Source organism: Protopterus annectens, chromosome 12.part0 (assembly GCF_019279795.1).
Source record: "Protopterus annectens isolate FY-2018-M chromosome 12.part0, PAN1.0, whole genome shotgun sequence".
Classification (NCBI taxonomy): domain Eukaryota; kingdom Metazoa; phylum Chordata; order Ceratodontiformes; family Protopteridae; genus Protopterus; species Protopterus annectens.
In genome coordinates this window covers 1,293,244,455-1,293,271,441 of record NC_056746.1, presented here as the reverse complement: position 1 = coordinate 1,293,271,441, position 26,987 = coordinate 1,293,244,455, and the positions used below count along the sequence as shown (strand labels likewise).

The 26,987-nt window shown below is 43.1% G+C and overlaps 1 protein-coding gene across 1 annotated transcript in view; it reads right to left on the bottom strand.

The window, feature by feature from the left end:
* The window catches only part of TM9SF4 (transmembrane 9 superfamily member 4), a gene marked incomplete in the record, with an annotated part of 2,004,758 nt that overhangs the window by 1,582,597 nt on the left and 395,174 nt on the right, over window positions 1-26,987 (bottom strand). Inside the window, 1 exon segment of the mRNA XM_044090345.1 lies at window positions 22,478-22,637. Within this exon segment, the coding sequence (XP_043946280.1) occupies window positions 22,478-22,637 (160 nt within the window).

Here is a 26,987-nt window from a genome sequence, read left to right as displayed (position 1 = left end):
ATGCCTTTGCGAGGTCCAGATAGGCTGTGTGGACTACCTTCCCTTCATCTATGGCCTTGGTGACTGTTTCGAAGAAGTCGACCAGGTTCAAAAGGCAGGATCTGCCCTTGACGAAGCCAAATTGGGTAGGATCTAGTGTCTGTAGGTCCCAAATGTCTTTGTTTATGAGTTCCATGATGATCCTTTTCATAGCCTTGCAGACTAGGCTAGTCAGGCTTATGGGGCGATAGGTTCCAGGGTCCGCAGAGGCACCACCATTGTGGAGTGGGACCACTGTTGCTGTACGCCATTCTTTGGGCACATATCCTGTAGTGAGGCTGAGACTGTACAGCAGTTTTACTTGAGGGATTAGTTCTTCTTGGAGTTCATGTAGGATGCAACCCGGGACTCCATCTGGTCCCATGGAAGCAGTGTTTTTTGCTTTGGAGAGGGCGGCCTTCACCTGAGCATCAGAGATGTTTGGCAGGCTGCACTCTGCCGGGATAGATACTTACTCTTTTGGGGGGGAGGGGGTGGAGAAGTTTGCACTGAACCTGTCTGCCAGGATATTGGCGATGTCTGTGGGTTCAGTGTATTTTTTGTCGCTTAGAATCAACTCAGAACAAGTCTGGGAGTTGCATCCCAGGTTCCTAACATAACTGAAAAAAGCCTTATAATTGTCTTTAGCGTCCTGTGCAATTTTTCTCTCAAAGCTGGCCTTGGAGGATTTTATGAGGGATCGTAATTTTTTGCTAGTACTGATCAGAGATGCCTTCCCTTTTAGGGATTTTGCTCTATCATGTAAGTAGCTTCCTCCTTCTGTTGTACAGTTTATTTATGGCTGGGGTGCACCAGACTGGACGTCTGCCTTTGGAAGATTGGGTCTTGATTTTGTTTGGGATAGCATGATCCATGCATTCCTGGAGATGTCCGTAGAATGCGTTTATATAGGATTCTGCAGTTTGGGCTGTAGTTTCCACTGACCCTGGGGCCTTGAAGGATTCCACTTCGGTTTTGAGAAGTGTGAAGTTCGCTTTTGAGAAGTTTTTCACTGTGGTTTTCTGGGCTGGGGGTGGGGTCGGGATGTGGATATCCAGTGAAATTAATTTATGGTCTGATCTTACCAATGAGGGATATATTTCTGGTATGGAGCATAGAGTCCCCATGTTGGTAATGATCAGGTCTAGTATGTTTTCCCCTCTTGTGTGAGTGGTGACTAGTTGTTCCATAGCATTTAAGTTTATAAATTCCAGGAACCTTTGGGCTAAGGTGCTGGGGCTTGAGGAATGCTCCCAGTCTATGTTTGGGTAGTTGAAGTCGCCCAATATAATGGTGTTCGGAGAGATCTTCATGTTCTCCAATGTTTTCAGGAAAGCCGAGTGGGATTCCTGACTTTGAGAGGGAGGTCTGTAGGATGCTATAAACTGAAAAGCAGTCTTGCCCAGTGTCTGTTGCACGTGGATGGTCTCAGATACTTCGTGCAATGCCACTAACCTGGAGGGGTGGATATCCTTGATAAATATGGAAACTCCCCCTCCTTTTGTGGTTCGGTCCGGGTTTTGGGGCCGAAAAGCATAATATGAGGTATAACCTGGTAGTGCTGGGGTGCTTTCTGGAGCCTTGAACCAGGTTTCTGTCACTGCACAGATATCGATGTTTTCCATACTGAGGAGAGCTTTGAGTGCATGCATCTTGAGGTTAAGACTTCTGGTGTTTAGCAGCATTACCCTTAGTTTCTTGTTCCTTGTGCTATGGAGGTGGGTTTGACTTTTGAACCTTGCCTAAAAAAGGCACTATGGGGGTGGCAAGAGCCTTTGCCAATATCCAAAAGCCCAGGGGTGACAGGTGCAAGCCATCCCTAGTAAAGCAATGTGGCTTGTCAAGCATGTCATCCCAGGCTGACAGACACTGGATCCCCTTTGAATGACACCAAAATTTTAGCCAATTGTTAAAATCGATCATTTTGTCTTTATACTGTGGCATCATTCTAGGTGAGGGTAAGATGCTGCTCAAGGTCAGGGTCATACCGGCCTGGGCTACATTGATCAGAGAGCTCCTCTATGTCTCTTTTCATGTAGTCGAGGGAGGTACGTCTCAGGTCATTCACGCCAGCATGTACAATGACGGAGTCATATTTGTATTTGCTTTGGAGTGACCTGAGTGCTTGCGTTATGTGGCGGATCCTAGCGCCCGACAGGCAGCTCACTGGGACCTTCTCTTTATTCAGCCTGGTGAGCGGGACGTCAGTGTGTCTGACAATAGAATCACCTATTACAAGAGTATCAGGTGTGTTATTCAGCCTTAAGGGCTGTGACTGCTTGGCACACTGACTTTGTGTGCTATGTGTTGTACGTGTTTTGTTTTGGGGTAGCGCTTGCTTGGATGTCTGCTTTGGAGGTCTCTGTTGCTTAGGTAGATTTTTATTTAGAGCCTCAGAGTATGTTTTTGTGTTTTTATGTGTTGGGTTCGCTGCTGTGGTGGGACTATGTGATATTGGAATTGTGTTGTGTGAGGTTACCTTCTCCTCCTGACTGGTTACACCAGTTTTGAGATGAGAGAGCTCAGCCTCCAGTTTGGCTATATGGTTGCATCTCTCACATATATTTGAACCTATTTGGAGGAGGAGAGGGTTGTCCGTGCACATGAGACAGTTGTAACATTGCCCCAAAATTCCCAGATTCACCAGCTGGACTGGAGAGGAAACCATTGACTGACCTTTGGACATACTAGAGTAATATAGGGAACTGAATTAAAACGGACCAATAGGGGACAAGGTAATCGTAGAGAGTACAAGAGTAAGTAGTGCTTATGGTTTATTAGTGCTAACTTGTAAAAATTACTTATTTGGACCAGTGAGGGGCCTTAGAATGAGAATATGGTGTTTAATTTGAGAGATAGAGCAGTTCTAAGGGAAAAAGTGAAGAGCAGACTTTGTGGAGCCAGGAATAGTTTAAACCCAATTAGGCGGCGCTGCCCGATGTTGCGCTATGCGCAAAAACACGCAAAACCGCACAAAAGAGGGTTTTAAGAGAGGGAGATCAAGGAGTTACGAATTGACCCAAAATGGCCAATAAAACTACAGTTTCAAGGCAGTAACCACTCCCACAGGGGCAGGCAGGCTGCAAAATGTTTATCACTGCCACTGATGAAAACAGAGACTTCCCTTTAGCCAAAGCAAACAATGGCCTCCAATAAACATACAAACAGTTCAGAACAGCAAATCTGTAACTGAACTTTTTTTAAATCTCAGAAAAGTGGGAAAAAGCAACATCTGTTTTTTTTTTTTTTTTTTTTTTAAGGAAAGCAGAGGTTCACAAGCATCAACAAGTTAGAACAGTGCAGTAAATGACCCCACACTTGAGTGCTAGGCCAGAGACAGATAAAATGCAAGTTTTACGAAAAAAAAATATTTTAAAAATAAGTGCAGGCAGGAAATTCAGTAATCAGCTCTAGGTTGTGTTCTAAATACAGTTACCAACATAGAAATCAAGTTTAACAAGCCAGAAAATGCTCATAAGTAGGTGGCAATGCAGAAAAACTTAACAAATAATCTGAAACAAAATACTTAAAATCTCAAAAGTGGCTCCTTTCTTCTCTCAGCGTTTTCTCCTCTTGGTGGGTGCTTCACCAACAGCCAACAAGTCCAAAAAGACGCCAAAACCACGAGGCAATCGGGTTTTAAGAGAGGGAGATCAAGGAGTTAGGAATTGACCCAAAATGGCCAATAAAACTACAGTTTCAAGGCAGTAACCACTCCCACTTAACACACTTGGCACAGTGAAGGTTAAACAAAAGCATACAGTTAACCATTCTATGGATCGGTTCTATGGATCATGAATTAAGGAACTCAAACCATCTAGTCTGAAAAACAAAATGTCAGTAAAAAAACTCAAGGTAAGCACAGGAAATCGCTAGAAACTTTAGCAGGCAGAAGAAATGAAACACTGGAACTGGCCACCTACTGTGATTACTTTAACCACCAAGGATGCTTAAGCTGAAGTTTACAAGAAACTGATTAACATCATTGACTAGTACGTTCACATTGTTGTCAGAATGAAATATTCCAGCCACCACCTAGCATGGAGGATACATCACTGAAATGAATAGCACAAAAGAAAACTATACATGGTCAGTCAAACAAATTTCTGACTAGACAGAATTTGGAAAGTCACAAAGGCCAAATCAAATTTTTCTAACAGGATAAAAAGAACACTAGGTCAAACGATGAAAGGAAAAGTACAGTTATGCAAGTACACTTAATATTAACAGTAGACGTTCAAATGTTCACTGCAGCAGTAGCTTTAAGCTACAAACTAGACTCTTTCTTCAGGACTAGGATGGGCATTGCTAGGGCCATTCTGCACAGGCTCCTGGACCCTCATCCTTCGCCCTACCGGTCAGCATTAGCTAATGTAGTCTTTACCATATACTTAAGGCTACTGCAACAGTGATCAGTAGGATGACGATAGTACAACTGTGTGAGCAAACTTGTTTGAATCATTACTGCTGCACTAGCCACTGTCTCCCTCCATCTCCATCACTTTGGTATATCGTTTTCTTTTTTTTGTTGCCAGGGTGAGGACCTTTGAGTAAATGTTCCTAGCACTGACCTTTTCAGGGCTCTAGCTTTCCTCTCTCAGTTGGCATGAAATTTCTGAAGGATTTGGTGCTCAAAACACACTTCAGCTCTGCTTGAGATGATTTACAGTTTGGGGACTTGCAAACTGTCCTTCAGCACTGGAAGTTAACCAGGTGTTACATTTTTATCAGGATATAACCCATACAGCTAAGTCTACTGTAGCAGTGATCAATATAATGAACATTTTTGTCTGCTATACTAAGCAAGTTGGTGGTGCTGCGGTAGCGTTGTCGCCTCACAGTAAGACGTCCTGTTCGATTCTCAGCTAGAGCATCTTCTGTGTGGAGACATGCGTGAATGGGTGTACCTTCATTGAAGGTTGTGCGTCAGGGCCGGCAACTTGGCACGTAAAAATCTACTGCCAATCATTAGCGGACCGGAGTTCCGCTGTGGCGACCCCTAACCGGGAAAAGCCGAAAGACACAACAACTACTAAAGACATTAAAAAATCCTCTATAAATATATACAATACTTTTGCATATACTCTCCTAATAGTATAATATTGACCAAAGGAAATACTGTCTCTGAAACTGGAAAATTAGCAGCAATAGTTAACACCACCTTCTTGGCTGGGAGAATTACTCTATTACATGTATATGACTTACCGGGGGTGGGGGAGGACACCTGTCCAACAACAGAAGGCATTATATTAAATGCAGTGACCTCCATCAGAACAGCTACCAGCCCTGATGGCCTGAATGTATTCTTCCCAAGTAAGATCAGGGGTTTTATTACCCAATCCCTTACAATGTTTCTTTAGCAAAGCCCGGTAAAAAGTTATGTTACAGAACTGTGGAAATTAGCAAATGCTGTAGTAATTCCCACCCCAAAAATGTAATGATATATAAATCATATGATGAGAAAAGGTTTTGATATACTTTTGTTTTACCCAGTCACATTTAAACAAATAGCTCACACTTTTCAGCATAGATTTATGAGCTGATGCTCTTGTTTCTATAACAATGTCCTATGTCAACAGTGTCTCATGTATTTATAGCCAGCAAACATTTCTGATGCTGTATCCCACAGAGACACATTACAAAGTCTCATCAACTTTAGGAGAAAAATCGCAGTATCATTATATGGATATCCAAAGGTTGTTCAACAGAAAACAAGCACACAGAGTACATGACAGGTATTCTCCATACAGGGCTACTTTTTAACATACTTATGGCTACCTTGTCAATTAATGATAGAAGATGGACAGGGAATTCTGCAGACAATGCCAACACAGGTGATATTGTGACCAATATGAATAAAAAACTTTTACTACAGACACTTTTGACCTGTTATTCACCTGGTCACAGACAAGTGACATCAGATTCAGCACACAACACATGCACATTTTTGCATATCAGCAATCAAATCCTGACATCAGGCTAAGCAAAGAACTCGGGTGTCATCCAAGGTGGCAAACTGAAGACCAAAGACAGTATCAGTGCCATAACTGCACTATTATAAACGTACATTTTTAGACAACCTCTAAGCACCCCAATACGTTACTGACTTTACACAAACTCTCATCAGATCTCACACACAACACTGTTGATTCCTTTGTACCTTTAACTTAAAATCATGCCCAAGTCTAGAAAAATACAGACATTTAACAATGAAATCTGGTCCTTTAAGAATCTATATTACAGATATCTGGTCAAGCTGCAGTGGTACTCCATCGGTTACCATTTGATCGGGGTGATTTTATCCTAACATATGGAAGCCTACATGACCAAGGCCTGGCATTAAGACGCAGGTGCAGTTACATTTAGTAACCACTGCATGGTCACAAGTATTTATCTATGCAAACATATCCCTTTAATACAGGAATCTCAGACTCATGACCCTAAGACCTCAAGCAGCCCTGAAACCAGCAAGGGAAATGACTACACTGCTTTTCTAGCTACACCACCACTATTTCTTTTTGTCTTGGAGATTGTGGCCCTTGCCTGAGTTTGCTGGTCCTCGTACATCACTAGTGATTATCTGAATCTGAGACACCTGCTTCAATACACAATTGCAAAAAAGGGCAGAGAACAGCTATGGTTTGGAATTTCTTCCAGCTCTTTTAAGACTGGCAGAGTCAATGACAGTTTTTATGACCAAGCTGGATGCCTGGTTTTACAGCAGGGGTTTTGACCTTGGTAAATTATTCAGGATACAAAACTACATGAGGTCTTCCTTAGAAATTCTGAATTAATTTTTCTAATGCAGTGCAACTTATGTACATGCTCCCATTGTCAAGCAATGAAGCATCCTGTAATGGTTGGTAAAATAATCAACACTAAAATACACATAAAATGCATTATCAACCACCACAGACTAGCTTTTTACTGGTAAAATGTCATCTCCACTTCAGCCTCACAGAAATGAGCAAATAAAAGTTAATCCAATTACTAAAACTTCTGCAGGCCTACGATTTTTTTTTGTTGTTTTTTTTTTGAACAAGTCTCAAACTAAAATAAGCATATGGGCATATTTACTCCTTCCACTGTTTGTGACCCACAAGTTCAAAGAAACCCAGAACATGCCCACATAAACACTACAGTTATACAGCAGACCAGAAAGTAAGCATCCAGTCCAGTAAATCTGACTGGAAGAATGAACTCAGTGCAACTCACCAGTTATCACTGCAAACAGATCCTGTCAGCCAACAACTTCAGCAAAATGACATTTTCAGCATTAAGAAACAGGCAGCAGTCACAACAAATTAAGCATAACCATATTACAGGATGTCCAATATCACATTGTCCTTAACATTACCCATTTCATACAAATATAATTTTAAAACAAAGGGCAGATACATAAATTTAAGACATGCAATTGAGAAAACAAACAAAAAAAATACACAAATCCATTAAGAAGCCACAATGCAAGTGACACAAATTACAATGGGTAAATTGTGCACCTGAAAAGTACAACAATCCACTTATGTACAACACATAGGACAAGTTACAATGGAAGAGTTTCAGGAGAACATGGCATGCAGACAAAAACATCTGTATACAATGGTAATGTAGAAGAATGTACAACACGCTTGTTTAAACAAGGTCACTCTACAGAGAAGATTATCACCACCCTTTCATAAGTAATGCCCATTTGGGGTCTGCCCTTGTGAGTAAAACCACAGTGGTCATGGGTTATTAGCACTTTATTCCTGCCAATGTAAATATTAATCCCTTTCTGCAAAACATACTACACAATTATATAACACAATAACCATGATTAAAATAAACACCTCAATGTATACTACAAGGATACTTGACTCCAAATCAAATCAGTCATCAACAGCACAGCAAAGGAGAATGACCACAGCTATAAAGCATCATAGGATTTCAAAAACATTATTCTAAATGTGAAAATATGTCTAACTAAAACAGAGAAGATGTCATAAAATATTAAATATAAAAATACTTCTGATAACTAGAACAGAGAAAACTATATTTGACAGGCAAATTCAAAGCAGACACCTGAATCTTCAGATTCTTTAAAGCAGATCAGTTAACCTGAAAACTTAACAGAAAATAAATTTAAGAGAGTAAAATCTCAACATTTGATCATATACGTGCCCCTGAAAAAAATATACATACATGAGCTTGCTACACATATTTCCTGCTTCTCAAAAGCCTAAACATCCAAATGAATTATCAAACTACGCAACAGAAACTGGAAAAGTACAAGATATTTTCCTACTGCAATAAATAGCTTAAGATATATTTAAATTTCAAGAAAACCATAAACAATTGTGAAACAAAATGATATCTCTACAGTATGTATCAGCCAAATAAGGTGAAGTTTGAAAAAAACGAACAAGAGAGAGAAGATAAACAGTTCTTCATATTCTTAAAAACTCTGAGTAGTAATCACTAAGTAATGAGACAAAAGGAGTTGAGCAAATTTCCATTCAAGACGACATAAAACAAGCAAGTTGTGTGATATAAGCTCTACTCAAAGACTGCAGTACATAACTAGTCGATAACCATTCCAGAGCCTAAACAAAGAATACCACAAATGTTTATACACACACTACAGCATGAACAAAAAGGGCAACAGAAATAAATGCAGGCCAAGTGATTTAATTCAGGACATACTGAGCATGAAGGAATTAGATGCCACAACAGATTGGTATATTCAAGGATGAGGAATCCAACATAACATTACCAGTTAAAACAAAAGTAGAGGGAATGACAGGTCTCCTGTGTTTTATACATTTATTAAAGTTGTATTTTGTGTATTAATTTGCCTCTTTTTTTCCCTTTTCATTTAATCTGCATTATTTACGTATACTTACCATGCTTAGGGTTTAAGACCATCAATAAAAGTTGACAAAATTGGTTAAAGGATCCATACAAAAACAAGGAAAGAAAAGTTGTGTAAAATCCTTACCATAACCATAGATGTCCTTCTCTTCTATGTTGCAGTATTCTTTACATATGGGGTTGTATTCCACCCAATGACCTGATATCTGGCATGTAAACAAAAACTTGGAGCCCCTGCTGTATGTGGGACGTCACACGTAGGCACAGACAACGTCAGCCATAAAGGGGACGTCTGCATGTACCATCTTCAGAATAAGAAAGCCCCATGAAGAAAACCCAAGTGGAACCTAGCAGAATCATCCTAGGAAAGAGCAAGCGGTAGGGGGAAGGTGGGACAGACAGAATACTGCAACACAGAAGAGAAGGAAATCAACGGTTATGGTAAGATTTTACGCAACTATTCTAGGTTAGTCAATGTTGCAGTATTCTTTACATATGGAAGAATGCAAGAGCTAAAATGGGAACCTGGGGAGGAGGATAGAGAAGAAAAACTAAGAGGAAACATCTTCCAAGAATACATGCAGAATGGCCCTAGCACATCCTGCTCTAGATCTAGAAACAGTGTCCAATTAACAATGTTTGGTAAAAGTGTGAACAGATGACCAAGTGGTTGCTTCCAAGATGGAATTGGCATCTAGACCCTTGAAGAAGGCCCCGGAGGATGCAAATGACCTAGTGAAATGCACCTTGACATATGCTGACATGGACTTTCCGTGGAATTCATAGCAAAACAAAACAAAATAGCCTTAGAAATCCATGCATATATAGTTTGTTTGGACAAAGGCAAGCCTAGAGCCCTGGGAAGAAATAACGCAGAGTCTGTCAGACTTCCTGATGGACTTTGTCTTGTCGAGCTAAATCTGAGTTGTCTATGCACATCTAAGGTGTGCAAAATCTTCTCACTAGAAGAAGGTAGGCAACTGAATGGATTGATTAAGTGGCAATTCATTCAACACTTTTGGTGTGAAGGTAGGGTTAGTTCTCAAGGATACCTTGTCTTTATGGAAGACCACAAAGGGAGGGCATAGCCATTAATGCCTGAAACTCAGAAACCCATCTGACAGAGGTTAAGGCTACAAAAAGCACTATTTTCCATGTGCAAAACTGTAGGGAAGCAGAAGCTGCTGGTTCAAAAGGGGCCTGGGTATGTTTTCCCAGCACATAGTCGAAGTCCCAGGGAGGAGGAAAGAACAGCTGTCTACACTTACCATAAATGTACATGTTCGAGTGTACTCACTGTTGCAGTCATTACATTTGGGTTATCTGCTTGCAGTTGCCCTCAGTTGGCTTGATTAACAAACTCTTGGGTCCTGTGTCAGATGCTGTCCCTTCTTCCATGACATCAGGTTATAAGGTGTATAAAACATGCAGCCGACGTCATTACATCAGTTTTTCTTGCCCCAGATGTCAGGTGCCCCCCCTAATGGGAAGCAATTAAATCTATAATTACAAGGATATACCTCCAACAAAAAAGAAAATACACCAAAAAGCTTTTTGAGCATAGTAAGGGAGAGTAGAGGTATAGCTAAAAGAAGAAAGGGGGCTGGAGGGAGGCTAACCAGGACTGCAACAGTGAATACACTCTAACATCTACACTTACGGTAAGTATACACAACTGTACTATGTTGTTCTTGTTTCACTGTTGCAGTCATTACATTTGGGTAGATTCCCAAAGCTAAGGTTGGGAGGAGGAATTTAAATAGAATTAGGACCAGCTATAAGGCCCTGCAAGACTGCAGTGGCAAAGCCAGCTCTGGATTCAGAGAAAAATTAGCAAATGATAATGCTTGGTGAAAGTATGTACAGAAAGGTAGCAGCTTCTAGGATGTCCCTGGTAGGGACGCCCCTGATAAAGGCTGTAGAGGTAGATGCAGCCCTGGTTGAACGGGGTCTGATGCCCTGTGGGATAGGTTTTCCATGGTGCTTATAGCAGAAATGAATGCAGTGGCCTATCCATTTTGAAATGGTTTGCTTTGAAATAGCATTTCCCTCTGTCCCTGCAGCAAATGCCACCAGCAGTTGTTCAGATTTCCTTTGAGGTTTAGTCCTGTCCAAATAGAATCTAAGTTGTCTGCGCACATCTAAGGCGTGCAGTACCCGTTCCCCTTTGTTCTGTGGGTTACGAAAGAAGGTAGGCAAATGAATGGACTGATTAAGAGCCACACTGGATACCACCTTGGGCATGAAGGAGGGATTGGTTCAGAGAGACACCCTGTCCGCATGAAAGATGATGAAAAGCTCCACTGCCATAAGGGCCTGTAATTCAGATACCCTTCTTGCAGAAGTGATTGCTAAAAGGAAAAGCTGTTTTCCAGGAAAGGAATTTTAAATCTGCAGTAGCAGCTGGCTCAAAAGGAGGAAGAGCCAGTTTCTCCAAGACAAAGTTAAGGTCCCAGGCTGGAATTGGAGCTCTCCTGTGTGGCCTTAAATTTTTAGCCCCTCTGAGTAACTACTTGAGCAGTGGGTGAGAGAAGAGGGGAGGCTCTGTACTGTAATGAGCTCAAATGGCTGAGGCATGAATTTTGATGGAGGAAAACGACAAGCCTTTATGAAGCATCTCAGTCAAGTATTGTAGAATCAGAGGTAAACTGGGCACTGCTGCGCTCATCCCTTGAGACTGATTCCAGGCACAAAATCTTTTCCGTTTTGCAGCATAAGATTTTCTAGTACTAGGCCTCCTTGCCTCTAAAATGATATTCATTCACTGACTTACTGAGGGATGGTAAAGGAGAGATTAGGTAATGAGCCAGGCTGCTAGGTTCAAGGTTTGCAGCTGAGGGTGCAGAATCTGGTTCTCCTGCTGAGACAACAGGGAAGGAGTTTGAGGCAGGTGCCATGGGGCCAAGCGTGACACACTGCGCAAGAGGGGGTACCAGTGTTGCCGTGGCCAGTCTGGTGCAATTAAAATCGTCCTTGGCTTGTCCTGTTTGATCTTTAGTAGTACCTTGGACAGCAGAGCAGGAAAGGCATAAACTGATAGGTTTTTCCAGCTGAAGGATAAAGCATCTACTTTCCAAGCTAGCTTGTGGGGAATCCTTGTGCAAAATTTGTCCAACTGATGGTTCTGGGGGGAGGCAAACAGGTCTATATCTGGGATCCCCCATTTGCTTGTCAACATGTTGAAAATCCTTGGTTCCGGTTTCCACTCGTGTGGGTCCATGAGGTTTCTGCTTAGTCCGTCTGCCAGTGTATTTAGTTTTCCTGGCAGGAATTGAGCTTGTAGATTCACTTGGTAGCTCAAGGCTGTGTTCCACAATGCCATGGCTAGTCTGCAGAGGGGGTAAGAATGTGTACCCCCCTGCTTGTTTATGTACCACATGACAGTGGTGTTGTCCGTCTTTACCATTAACTGTCCTGGAAGAATGTGGTCCTTTAAGGCTGTCAGAGCATTCTGTACAGCTAACATTTCCTTTTGATTTATGTGCAGGTGCATTCGACTTGGGTTCCATTTGCCCTGAATGCACTTCTCTGCCAGGTGAGCCCCCCATACATAGTCTGATGCATCTGTTAAGGTTTGGGCGGCAGGGGACAGTGTGAATGGTAGTCCCCTGTTTAGGTGACAGGCATCTGCCTACCAAAGGAACTCTAGGCGTGGGCAAGGTACGATAGGAGTCATTGCTTCTAGATCCTGTGAATGTTGACACCATAAGCTTCTGAGATACAATTGTAGTTTCCTCATATGCAGCCTTGCATATGGAATTAGAAGAATGCAGGAGGCCATGAACCCCAAGGCTTGCAGTATTTGCCTTGCAGATAACTGGGTTTTTGTGGCCACTTGTTTGAAGTAGGTTGTCAAATGAATCCGTTTCTCTGGTGTGAGGAAAGCCATCTGGGAAGTTGTATTCAAGCTTGTTCCCAGGAATATAATTTGTTGACAGGGTACCAGGTGTTGACATCGGTAAGGAGCAAGAAAAAGTTTTCCCAATGGGGTACTTAGCTTTAGTTGAAGACTTCGGTTCTGAAACTCGAAAATGAAAATTTCAGGAGTCGGCTGACCAGCACTTGCGAACTGTTTCTGCTTCGGTCACCGCACAGCAAGAAAGACAGATGTAATAACGTCGGCTGCATGTTTTATACTCCTGATGACCTAACGTCATGGAAGAAGGAACAGCATCCGAAGCAGGACCCAAGACTTTGCTAATAAGGCTGACTGAGGGCTACTGCAAGCAGATAACCTGAATGTAATGACTGCAAAAGTGAAACACAAAGAACATCTGGTTTCCTGAGGGGTCTCAAGTGTAGGACACCTTTTAGAAAAAGTTTGACTTCTAACCTGGAAGCTAAGGAAATGGTCAAAGGCAAGCAGGCAAACGGGGCAGAGCAATGGACTTTAACTGAAGAGTAAGCAAGACCACTGTTGATCAACTCACAGGTAGGAAAGCATCATGGGAATGTCCGCACCAAAGGGATCTACTTACCTTTTTGGCACCAAAAGTAGTGGGTTTCCTGGCCTCCTGCAAAACCCTTAGCACGTCCTTGGAGGATAAGTGCCAGAAAAAGTATCAAAAGTTCATCACCCACAGGGTCAGTTGTAGAGTTAGCAAATGTGGGTGAATCAATGATCCCTTGTCCTGAGTGAGCAAGTCCAGCAGGTGAAGTAACTTGTAGTGATAACCCTTGGCTAACTGCAAAAGAAGAGGGAGCCAGTGCTGTCTTGGTCAAAAGGGAGTCACTAACAAGATTTTGGGTTCGTCCTGTAGAATTTTCAATAGGACTTCATGAATTAAGGGGAAGGGGGGAATGCATAAAGAAACATTCCCTTCATGAGAAAGATATAGTGTCCACCTTCCACACTTGTGCATGAAGAGCCCTGGCACAAAAGCAAAGAAGTTGTCTGTTCATAGGGGAGGCAAACAGGTCCAGTTCTGGAGTACCCCACCGGTGAACTAGGTCCAGGAAAGTACAGTTTTGTACCTACCATAAATGTAGATGTTCGAAGATCCACATTGCTGCAGTCCTTACACTTGGGTAGTCCGCTGTCCTCGGTGGGCCCGAATATCAAAGTATTAGGCTGACGTCGGTCAAGGCGCATAAGACTGACATCAGGACGTCAGGGTACATATGCGCATGACCGACGTCATATCCTCAGTCTTTTCTTGCCCCAGATGTCAGAAGACCCTAAACAGAAAGGTCAAAACCAAAAGACAACAAAAAACAACCAAACACCCGTGTACTAACTATATGTACAATATATACAATATTTACAATATGTACAACCCACACCACACAACCGCCTCTAACTACAGAGGGGAAGGAGGGAGGGTAAATTGGACTGCAGCAATGTGGATCTTCGAACATCTACATTTATGGTGGGTACAAAACTGTACTATGTTCTTCATCTCACATTGCTGCAGTCCTTACACTTGGGTAGAATCCCAAAGCAGAGAAAAGGGAGGATGGCACAACTATAAAGCAGTAGGAGCTGCCAAAATGCCCTGTAAAATTGCAGTGGCAAAACCAGCCCTCGATTTAGAGTAAAGTGGAAGGTGATAATGCTTAGAGAAAGTATGCACTGAACTCCAAGTAGCAGCCTCCAAAATATCTTTAGTTGCTACCCCCCTTAGAAAGGTTGTAGAAGTGGCAGTAGCCCTAGTGGAATGAGGCCTAATCCCAGCTGGAATCTCCTTACCATGATGGGAATAACAGAAAGCAATACACAACCCAATCCACTTAGAAATAGTTTGTTTTGACACAGGCTTGCCCTGAGAACTCAAAGCAAAAGAAACAAACTGCTGAGACTGCCTGAACCCTTTAGTTCTGCTCAAATAATATCGCAACTGCCTGTGTATATCCAAAGTGTGCAAAATCTTTTCCCCTTTATTTTGGGGGTTTGCATAAAAGGTAGGCAAATGAATAGTTTGGTTTAAAGCCACACTAGAAACCACTTTAGGCATAAAGGAAGGATTAGTACGCAAAGATACCCTATCCTTATGGAAAATTAAGAAAGGCTCAACTGCCATAAGGGCCTGTAATTCAGAAACCCTTCTCGCAGCAGTAATGGCTAACAAAAAAGCAGTCTTCCATGATAAATATTTCAACTCAGCAGTAGCTGCAGGCTCAAAAGGTTGTAGAGTGAGTTTCTCCAACACAAAATTGAGATCCCAAGCAGGAGTAGGAGCTCTCCGTGGGGGTCTTGTATTCTTTGCCCCTCTAAGGAATTGCTTAAACAAAGGATGAGAAAACAATGGTGGGTCACAGTCATAGTGAGCAGAAATTGCTGCAGCATGAATCTTAATAGAAGAGAAGGACAAACCTTTGTCCAGTAACTCAGTAAGATATTGAAGAGCCACACTTAAATTAGGCTTAGAAACATCAAATGCTTTTGCTGCACTCCAAAATAAAAATCTCTTCCATTTATCTGCGTACACTTTCCTTGTACTAGGCCTTCTGGCCTCCAAAATAACATTCAAAACTTGCTGTGGAAGCTGAGACCCTCCAGGGTTTAAAACAGAATATGCCAGGCTGTCAGGTGAAGAGAGTGAAGTTTGACATTGAGTAAATGACTGTTCTCCTGAGACAGCAGGTGTGGAATCGAAGGTAAAGGCCATGGAGGCTCCGCCAGACTTCTCAGTAGTGGGTACCAGTGCTGTCGAGGCCAATCTGGAGATATTAAAATCATCTTTGGCTTGTCCTGTCTGACCCTTCAGAAGTACCTGTGGGAGGAGAGGCAGAGGTGGAAAGGCATACACATGAAGATTGCTCCAATTGAATGAAAGAGCATCCACTTTCCAAGCTGTGGGATGAAAACTTTTTGTGCAAAACTTTGGCAGCTGGTAGTTTAGTGGAGAAGCGAACAGATCTATGTCTGGAGTTCCCCATGACACTGTCAATTTCTGAAATACATGAGGATCCAATTTCCACTCGTGGGGATCCATAATTTGTCTGCTCAACACATCTGCTAAGGAGTTCTGTGCTCCCGGCAGAAACCTTGCCTGAAGATTTAGTTGTAAACTGAGAGCAGTCTCCCACAAAATCATTGCTTGTCTGCACAGAGGATAAGAATGTGTTCCCCCTTGCTTGTTGATGTACCACATGACAGTTGTGTTGTCTGTTAGAATCAACACCTGCCCTGGAAGAAGTAAATCCTTGAAAGCTATTAATGCAAATTGGACTGCTAACATCTCCTTCAAGTTGATATGTAGATGTAGAAGTCTGGCAGGCCACGTGTCTTGTATCCACTTTCCATTTAGATGAGCTCCCCAAGCTTTGTCTGAGGCATCTGTCGTTAGAATCTGACTCGCCTCTGGCCGGGTCACAGAGAGTCCCTTGTTTAGGTGACATTCCTGAGCCCACCACAAAAATTCCTTTTGAATGCAAGGTATTATCTGAATGACAGTGTCCATATCTTGGCAGTGCTGTGTCCATACATTTTGAGATACCATTGTAGCTTCCTCATATGCAGTTTGGCATTGGGAAGCACCAGAACACAAGATGCCATGAACCCCAAGGCTTGAAGGACTGTCCTTGCAGTCAGCCTGGACTGATGAGACAATTGATGGAAGTAAAGAGAAAGATTCTTTTGTCTGTCCGGGGTCAAAAGGCCATCTGGGATGCTGTATTCAGTCTCACACCCAGAAAGCACATGTCCTGAGAGGGTACTAGACTGGACTTTATTTCGTTCACAGAATACCCCAGGCATCTTAGCACTGCTATCACATAGTGTAAATGATGAAGAAGTTCGTCCTTTCCTTGAGCCAGAATCAGGCAATCGTCCAAATAAGGACAGATCTGTATTCCTCTTAGCCTGAAGAAAGCTATCACTGGAGCCAGAACCTTCGTGAACACTCTGGGCGCAGTAGATAAGCCAAAGGGCAATGCAGAGAACTGATAATGAGAAGTCCCAGCCCGAAAACGTAGATACTTCCTGCAACTTAGCCTGATAGGAACATGAAGGTAAGCCTCCTTGAGATCCAGAGTCACCATCCAGTGATCTTTGCCCAGCAGAGGTAAAAGCTGTTGTAACGTCAACATTTTGAACTTGGGAATGTCCAGATAAGTGTTGAGGATAGACAAAAATTGGTCTCCACGTGTTCCCCTTCTTTGGTACTAGGAACAGGCGAGAATAAAATCCTAGGCCCACTTCTGGCAGAGGGACCGGTTGTATGGCCCCTATTTGGAGCAGCAGAGAAATTTGTTTGTGAGCCTCTATTCTTTGCTGAGGAGGAACGTCCGGCATGCCTTTGAAAGGAGGCATGGTATGGAAATAAAACCTGTAACCTTGGTGTATGATATCCAATACCCATTTGTCTTGAGTAATCAAACTCCAATTTTCCCTGAAGAGTGCCAACCTTCCTCCCAAAGGTGCTGCCAGGCAAGAAGGATCTGGCAGCTGAAAAGGTAGGTCATTGGGCCTGTTTACGAAAGGACTGGCCCCTGCCCTCACCTGAAGATTGTGCAGGAGAACTCCCTGTTCTAGGTCTGAAGGAGCTCTGAGCTCTGCCCCTACCACGTCTAGATCTACCCCTAGACTGAGAATCATAAGAAGGGTACGTCCACCCCTTAGCAGGCCAATTCCTACTAAACTTCGGAGGCTGGACTTGCAAAAAATCTTTAACAGTCTGCATAGACTTAGCCTTGTCTTCCATTTTCTTCAAGACTGACTCCACAGGAGAACCAAACAACACATCAGACTGTAAAGGAGCATCCAAAATCCTTGTCTTAACATGTTCAGATAAATTCTGATCCCTCAGCCAGGCGTGCCTGCGAAGCACTGACCCAGTGGCAGCCACCCCAGACGAGGCTTGTATAGCATCAAAACCACATTGTAAAGAATGCTTACCCACCTGTTCAGAGACATGTACCAAATCTTGTAATTCCTTACACTCAATGCCTTCCGCCAGAGCATCTACCTTAGACTTCAGTTGAGAAAGAAGATAGTTTTGATATTTTAACATGTGAAACTGGCAATTCAAAGCCCTCATAGCTAAGGTGGAAGAAGTATAGACTTTCTTTCCCCATCTATCCAAAGCTCTGGCCTCTTTATCTGGCGGAACCGGATTTTTTTACAACCGAGGCCTTGACACCCTTAGGTCCCTGACTAACAGTTTCTGGGTCCGCCCTAGGATTCTTATAAAGATATTTATGAGCCTCAGGCACCCTATAATACCTATCCGGTTTAACAGGAGCAGGAGGCAAAGAATCAGGATTAAGTGAAGCCTCCGCAAACACATCTTCCACAACATCCAGAACAGGAGGTATAGCCAAAGGCCTATGCTGGGGTAAAAGCAAAAATTCCCTAAGCCTTTTCCTGGAATCAGAGAAGTCCTGACCTTCCCACTTAAAATGCTCCCTCATGGAGTGAAGAGTTTCTGAAAAGAAAAATCCTCTGGAGGAGAAGCAGAAGGAGTGGAATCATCTGCATCAGAATCAGAATAAGGATCATACTCCTGCAAGTCTTCAGCCGAAGACTCTGAAACATCTGAAGCCTGCTCAAAACTCCCCAACTCTGGTTCCACCCTAGGCCTCTTATCTGGGGGGGGGCAAAGAACCCCTAATCAAGGTAATTAAATCTTCTGCCATTTTAAGCATGTGCTTCTTGGGCACAGATCCTGAAGAACTAGGAGTAACACCAACAGAAGCTAAACCTGGCCTGCCTCTGGGAGAAGCCTTAGAAACAGAAGGAGAGGGCCTAACCACCCTAGGAAGGGAGGGGAGTACAGTAACCTGAGAAGCCTCTTCAGCCTGACCTGCCTCCTGAGAGGCCACATCCTGCAATAACAAGGTCTCCCCCTGGGCCTCCAGAGAAGCCTCCGGCGGAACCACCGGTTCCACTGACGCCTCTAAAGAACTGGCGTCCGGTACGGACGACTCCTCTTGCCTGGGCTTAGCTGCCTTGTCTTTGCGCTTCTTCGAAGAAGCGGGCATCGGAGCATCCGACGGCATGTTACAATTGCACTGCTTCCCAAAGACCAACCTGGCACAATCTAACCTTCGCTTAATAGTGCGCTTATTGAACCTAGCACAAAAGCGACACCCAACAACGTCGTGCTCAGGCCCCAAACAAGGAATACACAAAGTATGATAATCTCTATGCGGTATTTGTTTCCCACAAGAAATACAGTTATTCACTTTTTCTGACATCCGGTAAACCACTGAGGCAAGAAAAAACTAAAATATTCCCCAACGGGGTACTTAGCCAACTTTGACTCGGTCTGAAACTCCGAATTCGAAAAATTTCAGAACGCCGAACGGCACTTGCAACGCTGCTTCTGCATCGGACCATGCGGCAAAAAAGACTGAGGATATGACGTCGGTCATGCGCATATGTACCCTGACGTCCTGATGTCAGTCTTATGCGCCTTGACCGACGTCAGCCTAATACTTTGATATTCGGGCCGACCGAGGACAGCGGACTACCCAAGTGTAAGGACTGCAGCAATGTGAGATGAAGAACATCACATTCCTGTGGAGCATCCACTTGTGAGATTGTGTCATGGACCTACTTAGTGCATTTGCCAAAGAGTTCTGAGCGGAGGGAAGGTACACAGCATGCAGAATTACCTTGTACAAGGCAGCCAATTCCCAAGCTTTGATGGCCAAGCAACTGAGGAGACGGGATTTTGTCCCCCCTGCTCATTTATGTACCAAAGGACCATGGTATCATGTGAGGATCTTTAGGTTTCAAGGCAAGAAAAGAGGATGAAAGGTCTAAGACTAAAAAATAAGGCCTTAAGTTCCCTGACGTTATGTTCCTTCCTTTGAGAAGGGAACCAAAGGCCCTGAACTTTCCTGGAATCAAAGGCTGCTCCCCACCCCAAATCTGAGAAGTCTGTGAAGAGTTGCTTAGCTGGCTGAGGAACAGGAAGAGGTAGTCCAGAGTTCTGACTGAACTGCTGCATCCACCAACCTAACTCTGCTTTCAGGCAGGGAAGAAGGGAGATCATGACATCTAAAGGAAGAGCATGCTGGGACGAAACTGTTTTTAGAAACCACTGGAACTTTCTCATGTGTAGCTCTGCAAAGGGCAGCATGGGAATAGCAGAGGCCATAAACCCCAGCAGTCTCAAACTCCCTGGCTGTGATGGAAGGAAGAGACAGAAGAGCTTCCATGAATGCCCTGAGACAGGCTGCTTTCTCCACATGGAGGAAAACCATCATCAAATCAGTGCGAAACCTTCACCCCAGGAATACAAGATCCCGACTTGGTGTGAGGCATGATTTTTTGAGATTTACTGTGAAACCCAGTATCTGCAGAAAAGGGATGGCTAGATTCAGATGTTGAGTTAAGAGGTCTAGGCTGCTGGCCAGGAACAGAAGATCATCTAAGTATGGGTAAACTTGAAGTCCTTTCAGTTTTAAATATGCAATAGCTGGGGCTAGGCACTTTGTGAATACCCTTGGAGTAGGAGAAAGATCAAAGGGCAAGGCAGTAAACAAAGTGTACACCCACCGAGAAATGCAAAAATCTCCTGAAGAGAGGGTGTATAGGGTTATGCAGGTATGCATCCTTGAGATCCACAGAAGCGAAGAAAGCTTGAAGGGGCACCAGGGGCAGTAGAGTAGATAGGGATAGCATTCTGAAAGAAGGCAGCACCAAGGAAGGTATTTAATAAGGAGAGATCCAAAAAGGTCTCCAAGGGCCATCTTTCCTTGGAACTAGAAACATCCTGGAGTAAAATCCCCTTCCTTGCTGTTCTGGAGGGACAGACTAAATTGCTCCTTGGTTGGAATGCTGATCTAGAATCAAGGGGAAACAGATGCAGTTGACTGCAGGGAGGATGAGGTATTCCCTGAAAGGGAGGGAGGGTCTTTCAAAGTCCAAGTATCCGTTTTGGATAACGGAATACACCCAGGAATCATCCAAGCTGGGAGTGAAAGGGAGAGGGCAAAGGGATAGGAGGGTATGACTTGGAATAGGGTGCACGGCATCACAGAGGACTTTGGCTGGGCTGAAAGGGCTGCTGGGGGGACCACAACAGAAGATGGAGGAGTGACAGCCTTGGCCTGAGGGTAGTTCCTAGAAGGCTTGTGGGGTCTAGTTCCAGAAGGAACAGACATGGAGGAATGAGCAGATTTCCTTACAAAGGGTGTCATGGCAGGGAACTTTCTATGAAAATTTTGGAACTGGTGAAACCCGAGGGCGTTTCAAATCCTGGAGTACATTACCTTTTTCCTGCAGTGATTTAAAGAACTCTGCAGCTGCTTTTCCAAACAATGAGGAATTCTCAAGAGAGGAATCAGTCAACTTTGCCTTGATGTCATCAGGAAGTGCCTGGAGACGCAGCCAGGAATGTCTTCTCAAAACAGAAGCAGAAGCTGCTGCTCTGGCAGAGGCCTCCACTGCATCATAGCTACACATTATAGTGTGTCTAGCTACCTGAGAGGAGGATGACGGGAGAGAAAGGACCAAAGATTTAGCCTCTGAATCTGGCAATGGGGAAAGAGCCTGGGCTGCCCGAGTTAGTAAGGCCACAGCATACCTGGACGTGTGCGCCTGATAATTAATTGCCCTGATAGCCAAGGGGGAAGAGGTATATACCTTCTTCCCAAACCTTTCCAAAATTTTACTTTCCTTGTCAGAAGGGAACAACTTGGTAGAAGGAGATAACTGTGAGAACTTATCTGAGGTAATGGAAACCACAGCAGGGTCAGCTGAGAGGTATTTAAAAATAAATCTTCAGGCACCTTATAGAAATTATCAGGTCTCTGAGGCAGGGGTTTGGGAGTCAGGGGTCTTAGAAGCAGCCTTGAAAACATCTGAAAAGGTTGGCAGTACTGGAGGGACTGCTGAAGGTGCAGGAGCCTCCACCTGTAGATGCTCATAGTATCTTTTCCTGTTCTTCTGAGATTTGAGAAATCCCACTTAAAAAATGATTCTCATTGCTCCAGACTGGCCAAGACAACACTGGTATCAGATGTTTGAGTCTTTGGTTTTCTACGTATAAATTTAAGACCAAGAGATGACTGCGCAAAGTTTTGGGAATGAAGGCCTGACAAAGAGAACAAGACCGATAATAGTGAGTAGGCCCTAAGCAAAATAAGCACAGTTTGTGACTATCTTTATGTGGAATTTGCCATCCAAACCTACACTTGGGCCCATCCTGGATGACATTAACAAAAGTAGCAATATATTAAATCCCCTATGGGATACTTATCTGAAGCTGTAAGATGAGCCAATGAGATCCAATGGCAGACCAAACATACAAGTCAACCTTTCCGAATGCAGCAAAAAAGTTCTGAAGATGGTACATGCAGATGTCCCTTTTATGGCCGGCATTGTCTGTGCCTGCATGCAATGTCCTACATACAGGCAGTGGCGCTAAACTTTTGTATACAGGCTGGACATTGGACTGAATACAACCCCATATGTAAAGAACACTGCAATATTGAATAGAAAGACATAAAATAATACATCTCCTAGGAATGTAAACATCATTAATACATTCTGCTATTGCACACTGCAGAAGACGTTAATTCTGCCGATAGCAAAGTCAAACAAGATTCCTACCCATCAAATTAAACTGCATCAAAAACTATAACATGCTCATATACACAGATCACTGTTCTGTAATACGTCTTAAGAATAATGCTCAAAAGTGTAACTTACAAGTGGACATAATATTCCTCTCTAATTCGCTCTGCAATAAGCTTGCTTTGTTCTACCTTCAGAGTCGCAGGCCCTTTACATAGGACTTCACACATCTTCATTTTCAACATCTGGACATTAAAAGGTGTATTTACGATACGATCACCTCGCAAAACCTCACCTGTAGAAACAAAGAGAGGGTTAAGAGATGGCTGATAGAAAAAAAGAAAAAAAAGTTATGTCAAATACACTAACTACATAACATATTCGTATCTACTTATGATGTGAAAAACTGCACATCATGCATTTTTACAAAGCTTAACTGTCTTAAAGGGGATCTCTGCAGCTCATTACATAATGAATTTTTGAAGAGGGACGGTACTGTTTCATACTGTCATGTACAGCTTCATGAGCTATCAGTAATGACAATCATATCAATGCACATCAAGAAATGGAAATACTTCACATTACTCCCAAATTACTTCCCCTAAAAGGTCAAGAGATCATACCTCGATGATAAATAGAGCAGGATGGGCATATAGATAATTTCAGAATAGAGAATCTACAAAAATACTGTGACAGAACTAGTAAAACAATAGAAGCAGAGGCTAAAATCAACTAAAAGTTATAGGACTAGTTTTATACAACTACTCCAGCTTTATCAGGATTTGGTTTAGCAGATGACAAAGTAGAACACATCCCCAATGGTTGTAAGCACATAAGCATGTGAACTTCCTTAAAAAATTTACTTACTTTTAAAAAGACCCAGGTGATCATAACAAATGGACGCAACTCCATAAGACAAGTGCAGTGATCCGTTATATAGCATTTTGAACTGAATGCAATGGATGGCTTGCCCTCAAGCTACACAATACAGATATGGCGAATTAAATACACAAAAGAAGGGTCACCATCCTTGGTTGTTCAGGTTAAAATTAACATTTAAACATCCGGTCCTTAGTTACTCAATAATGTGGTTAAAGGACTTAATTGCAAGGATAGAAATTAATTAAAAAATACACTTTAAAATACACTTTAAAAACAAAAATTCTCTCAAGAGTCCAGAAGGTTAATTATATGGTTAGTACAGCAAATGTACTTTGCCAAAAAATCGACCCTGTAGCATCCCAATAAAATTTATGAGAAACAGAAGTGAAGAGTCATGCAATTTATCAGCGTGACTTTTCACTTATGCCCCCCCCCAAACAAAGTACTAAGATAAGAGTAGCCAACTTATGTCTGGTTACTATGTCCCATGAGAATCTGAGACATTTCCTGGAAATCTGTACACATTTGACTATAAACTACTGACAGGAAACACTGTGCTTCAAGGGCAATTTTCCCTTGCAGGTATACTCTGTCTTTATACACTGGTAAGAAACCAGATAATATGTGTGGCCACTGGCAAAAATATACACTGCCCAAAGCATGTCAGTCTTTTTTTTTTTCTTCATTTACTACGGAGGTCAGGGTGGGAGCGGTGTGTCAGTAACAGCAAGCTGGAATACATCACTGTGCCTGTTACTTGATTCACTTTTGCCAATCCCACATTGCTGGTGATCACCAAAAGTGTCTCTTTCGGGGGGGGGGGGGTCAGCCCATGAAAAAGGTAAAGGGAAGTTATTTGAAAGTGACCATTTCCATGGTATGGCTTTTTTCAGGACACACTAATTCTCTTAACAAGATGACGACAGTCATTACTTAAGAAATGAAAGGCCCAGTAGCCTAACAATCAGAAATTAGAAAAGTGTATAAAAAGTGTCAGTCTTGTTTTGTAGGGCTAACCAAGTGAAAGCAGAAGGCAATTACATGATCCAAGTAAAACAGTCACCGATATGGTTCGTTTGTTGAAGCAGTGCATGCATGTCCAAAAACAGACAAAGACATTACTCTGGTCATTGTCTTTTCCACTTTCCTTACAATCGAGCATCAAGTGCTTTATAAAGAAAGTGGCAATTTTCTCAAGGTAGGGGCAAGGAGGCATGCTGAATACAAAAGCCCGGGGCAATTATATGATCACTGTCGTATAAAATTATGTGGCATGCCAGGGGTCAGTGTGCATTTAATAGTAAGTTGAAATATGCTGCTGTCGCCAGTTTGTCTTTCATTTTCTTTTCTCATGGAGGCATCATAAGTGAAAAAGTGGCAATTGAGGGGCAGGATTCCCTTAAAACCCAAAGGTTTACTTGACTTCTCAGCCACAATAAACCAAAACCAGCAACTAGAACTAGCAATTACAAAAGGAAGGAGGAAAGGAGCAAATGGCAGAACGGGCAGGAAGAAAGTGCAGTTGTGTACACTTACCATAAATGTAGATGTTCGAGTGTATTCACTGCTGCAGTAGCCCTCAGTCGACCTTATTAACAAAGTCTTGGGTCCTGCATCGGTTGCTGTCTCTTCTTCCGTGACGTCAGGTAGTCAGGGGTATAAAACATGCAGCCGACACCATTACTTCAGTTCACACACACACACACACACACACACACACACACACACACACACACACACACACACACACACACACACACACACACAAGGTTATACCTCCAACAAAAAAGCAAATACACAAAACAGCTTTTAAGCATAGTAAAGGAGAGTAGAGGTACAGCCAAAAGAAGTCAGGGGGTTGGAGGGAGGGTAACCAGGACTGCAACAGTGAATACACTCGAACATCTACATTTATGGTAAGTGTACACAACTGTACTATGTTCTTCATGTTTCACTGTTGCAGTCATCACATTTGGGTAGATTCCCAAAGCTAAGGATGGGAGGAGGAATTTAGATAGCATTAGGACCAGCTATAAGGTCCTGCAAGACTGCAGTGGTAAAGCCAGTTCTGGATTTAGAGAAAATTGGCAAATGGTAATTTTTGGTGAAAGTATGTACAGAACTCCAGGTAGCAGCTTCTAGGATGTCTCTGGTAGGGACATCTCTGAGAAAGGCTGTAGAGGTAGATGCAGCCCTGGTTGAATGGGGTCTGATCCCCTGTGGGATAGGTTTTCCATGGTGCTTATAGCAGAAATGAATACAATGGCCTATCCATTTAGAAATGGTTTGCTTGGAAATAGCCTTTCCCTCTGCCCTTGCAGCAAATGCCACCAGCAGTTGGTTCAGATTTCTGTTGAGGTTTAGTCCTGTCCAAGTAAAATCTAAGTTGTCTGTGCACATCTAAGGAGTGCAGTATCCATTTCCCCTTTGTTCTGTGGATTAGGAAAGAAGGTTGGCAAATGAATGGACTGATTAAGAGCCACACTGGATACCACTTTGGGCATGAAGGAGGGATTGGTTCTGAGGGGACACCCTGTCTACATGAAAGATGATGAAAGGCTCCACTGCCATAAGGGCCTGTAATTCAGATACCCTTCTTGCTGAAGTGATTGTTAAAAGGAAGGCGGTTTTCCAAGAAAGGAATTTTAAATCTGCACTAGCAGTTGGTTCGAAAGGAGGAAGAGTGAGTTTCTCCAATACAAAGTTAAGGTCCCAGGCTGGAGTTGGGGCTCTCCTGGGTGGTCTTAAATTTTTGGCCCCTCTGAGTAAAGTACAGTTTTGTACCTACCATAAATGTAGATGTTCGAGTGCTCATACAGCTGCAGTCATAACAGATGGGTTATCCTGCCGTCAGGCGGGTCCTCGGTCGGCCGAATTCCAAAGTCTAGGTCCGGCGTCGGTTGTCGTCGCTTCTTCCCTGACGTCAGTGTGGCAGGGGTATAAAAGAACCAGCCGACGCCATTTTCTTCAGTTTTTCTTGCCCCAGATGTCAGGTGCCCCCAGAAGGAAGGCAAAACATAAACTGATGTAGACATGCAATATAGAATAATCAAAAAACAGTAGTTTGCAAGCAAATACACCATAAAAGAAAACCCCAAATAGGTTGTATGAGAAGGTGTTTGTCATAAGGCCTGTCCTAAGAGGGGATGGAGGGAGGGAAACCTGGACTGCAGCTGTATGAGCACTCTAACATCTACATTTATGGTAGGTACAAAACTGTACTATGTTCATCGTGCATACAGCTGCAGTCATAACAGATGGGTAGAATCCCAAAGCTAAGTAGGGGTGGCAGGCACTAAGTGGAACTAGGAGGAGCAAGGATGCCCTGCAAGACAGCTGTGGCAAATCCCGCTCTAGATTTTGAGTGAAGTGGAAGGTGATAGTGTTTGGAGAAAGTGTGCACTGAACTCCAAGTGGCTGCTTCCAAAATGTCCTTGGTAGGAACCCCCCTGAGGAAAGCTGCAGAGTTAGCTGTGGCCCTTGTGGAGTGGGACCTGATGCTTAAAGGCACAGCTTTTCCATGAAATGAGTAACAAAAGCGTATGCAGTGGGCTATCCATTTTGAGACTGTCTGTTTGGAGATGGCCTTTCCTTGAGCATCTGTAGCATAGGACACACAGAGTTGCTCGGATTTCCTGAATGGCTTTGACCTGTCCAAATAATAACGTAGTTGTCTGTGAATGTCCAAGTAATGCAGTAGTCTTTCCCCTTTGTTTTGTGGGTTAGGGTAAAAGGTAGGTAAGTGGATAGTCTGATTCAAGGC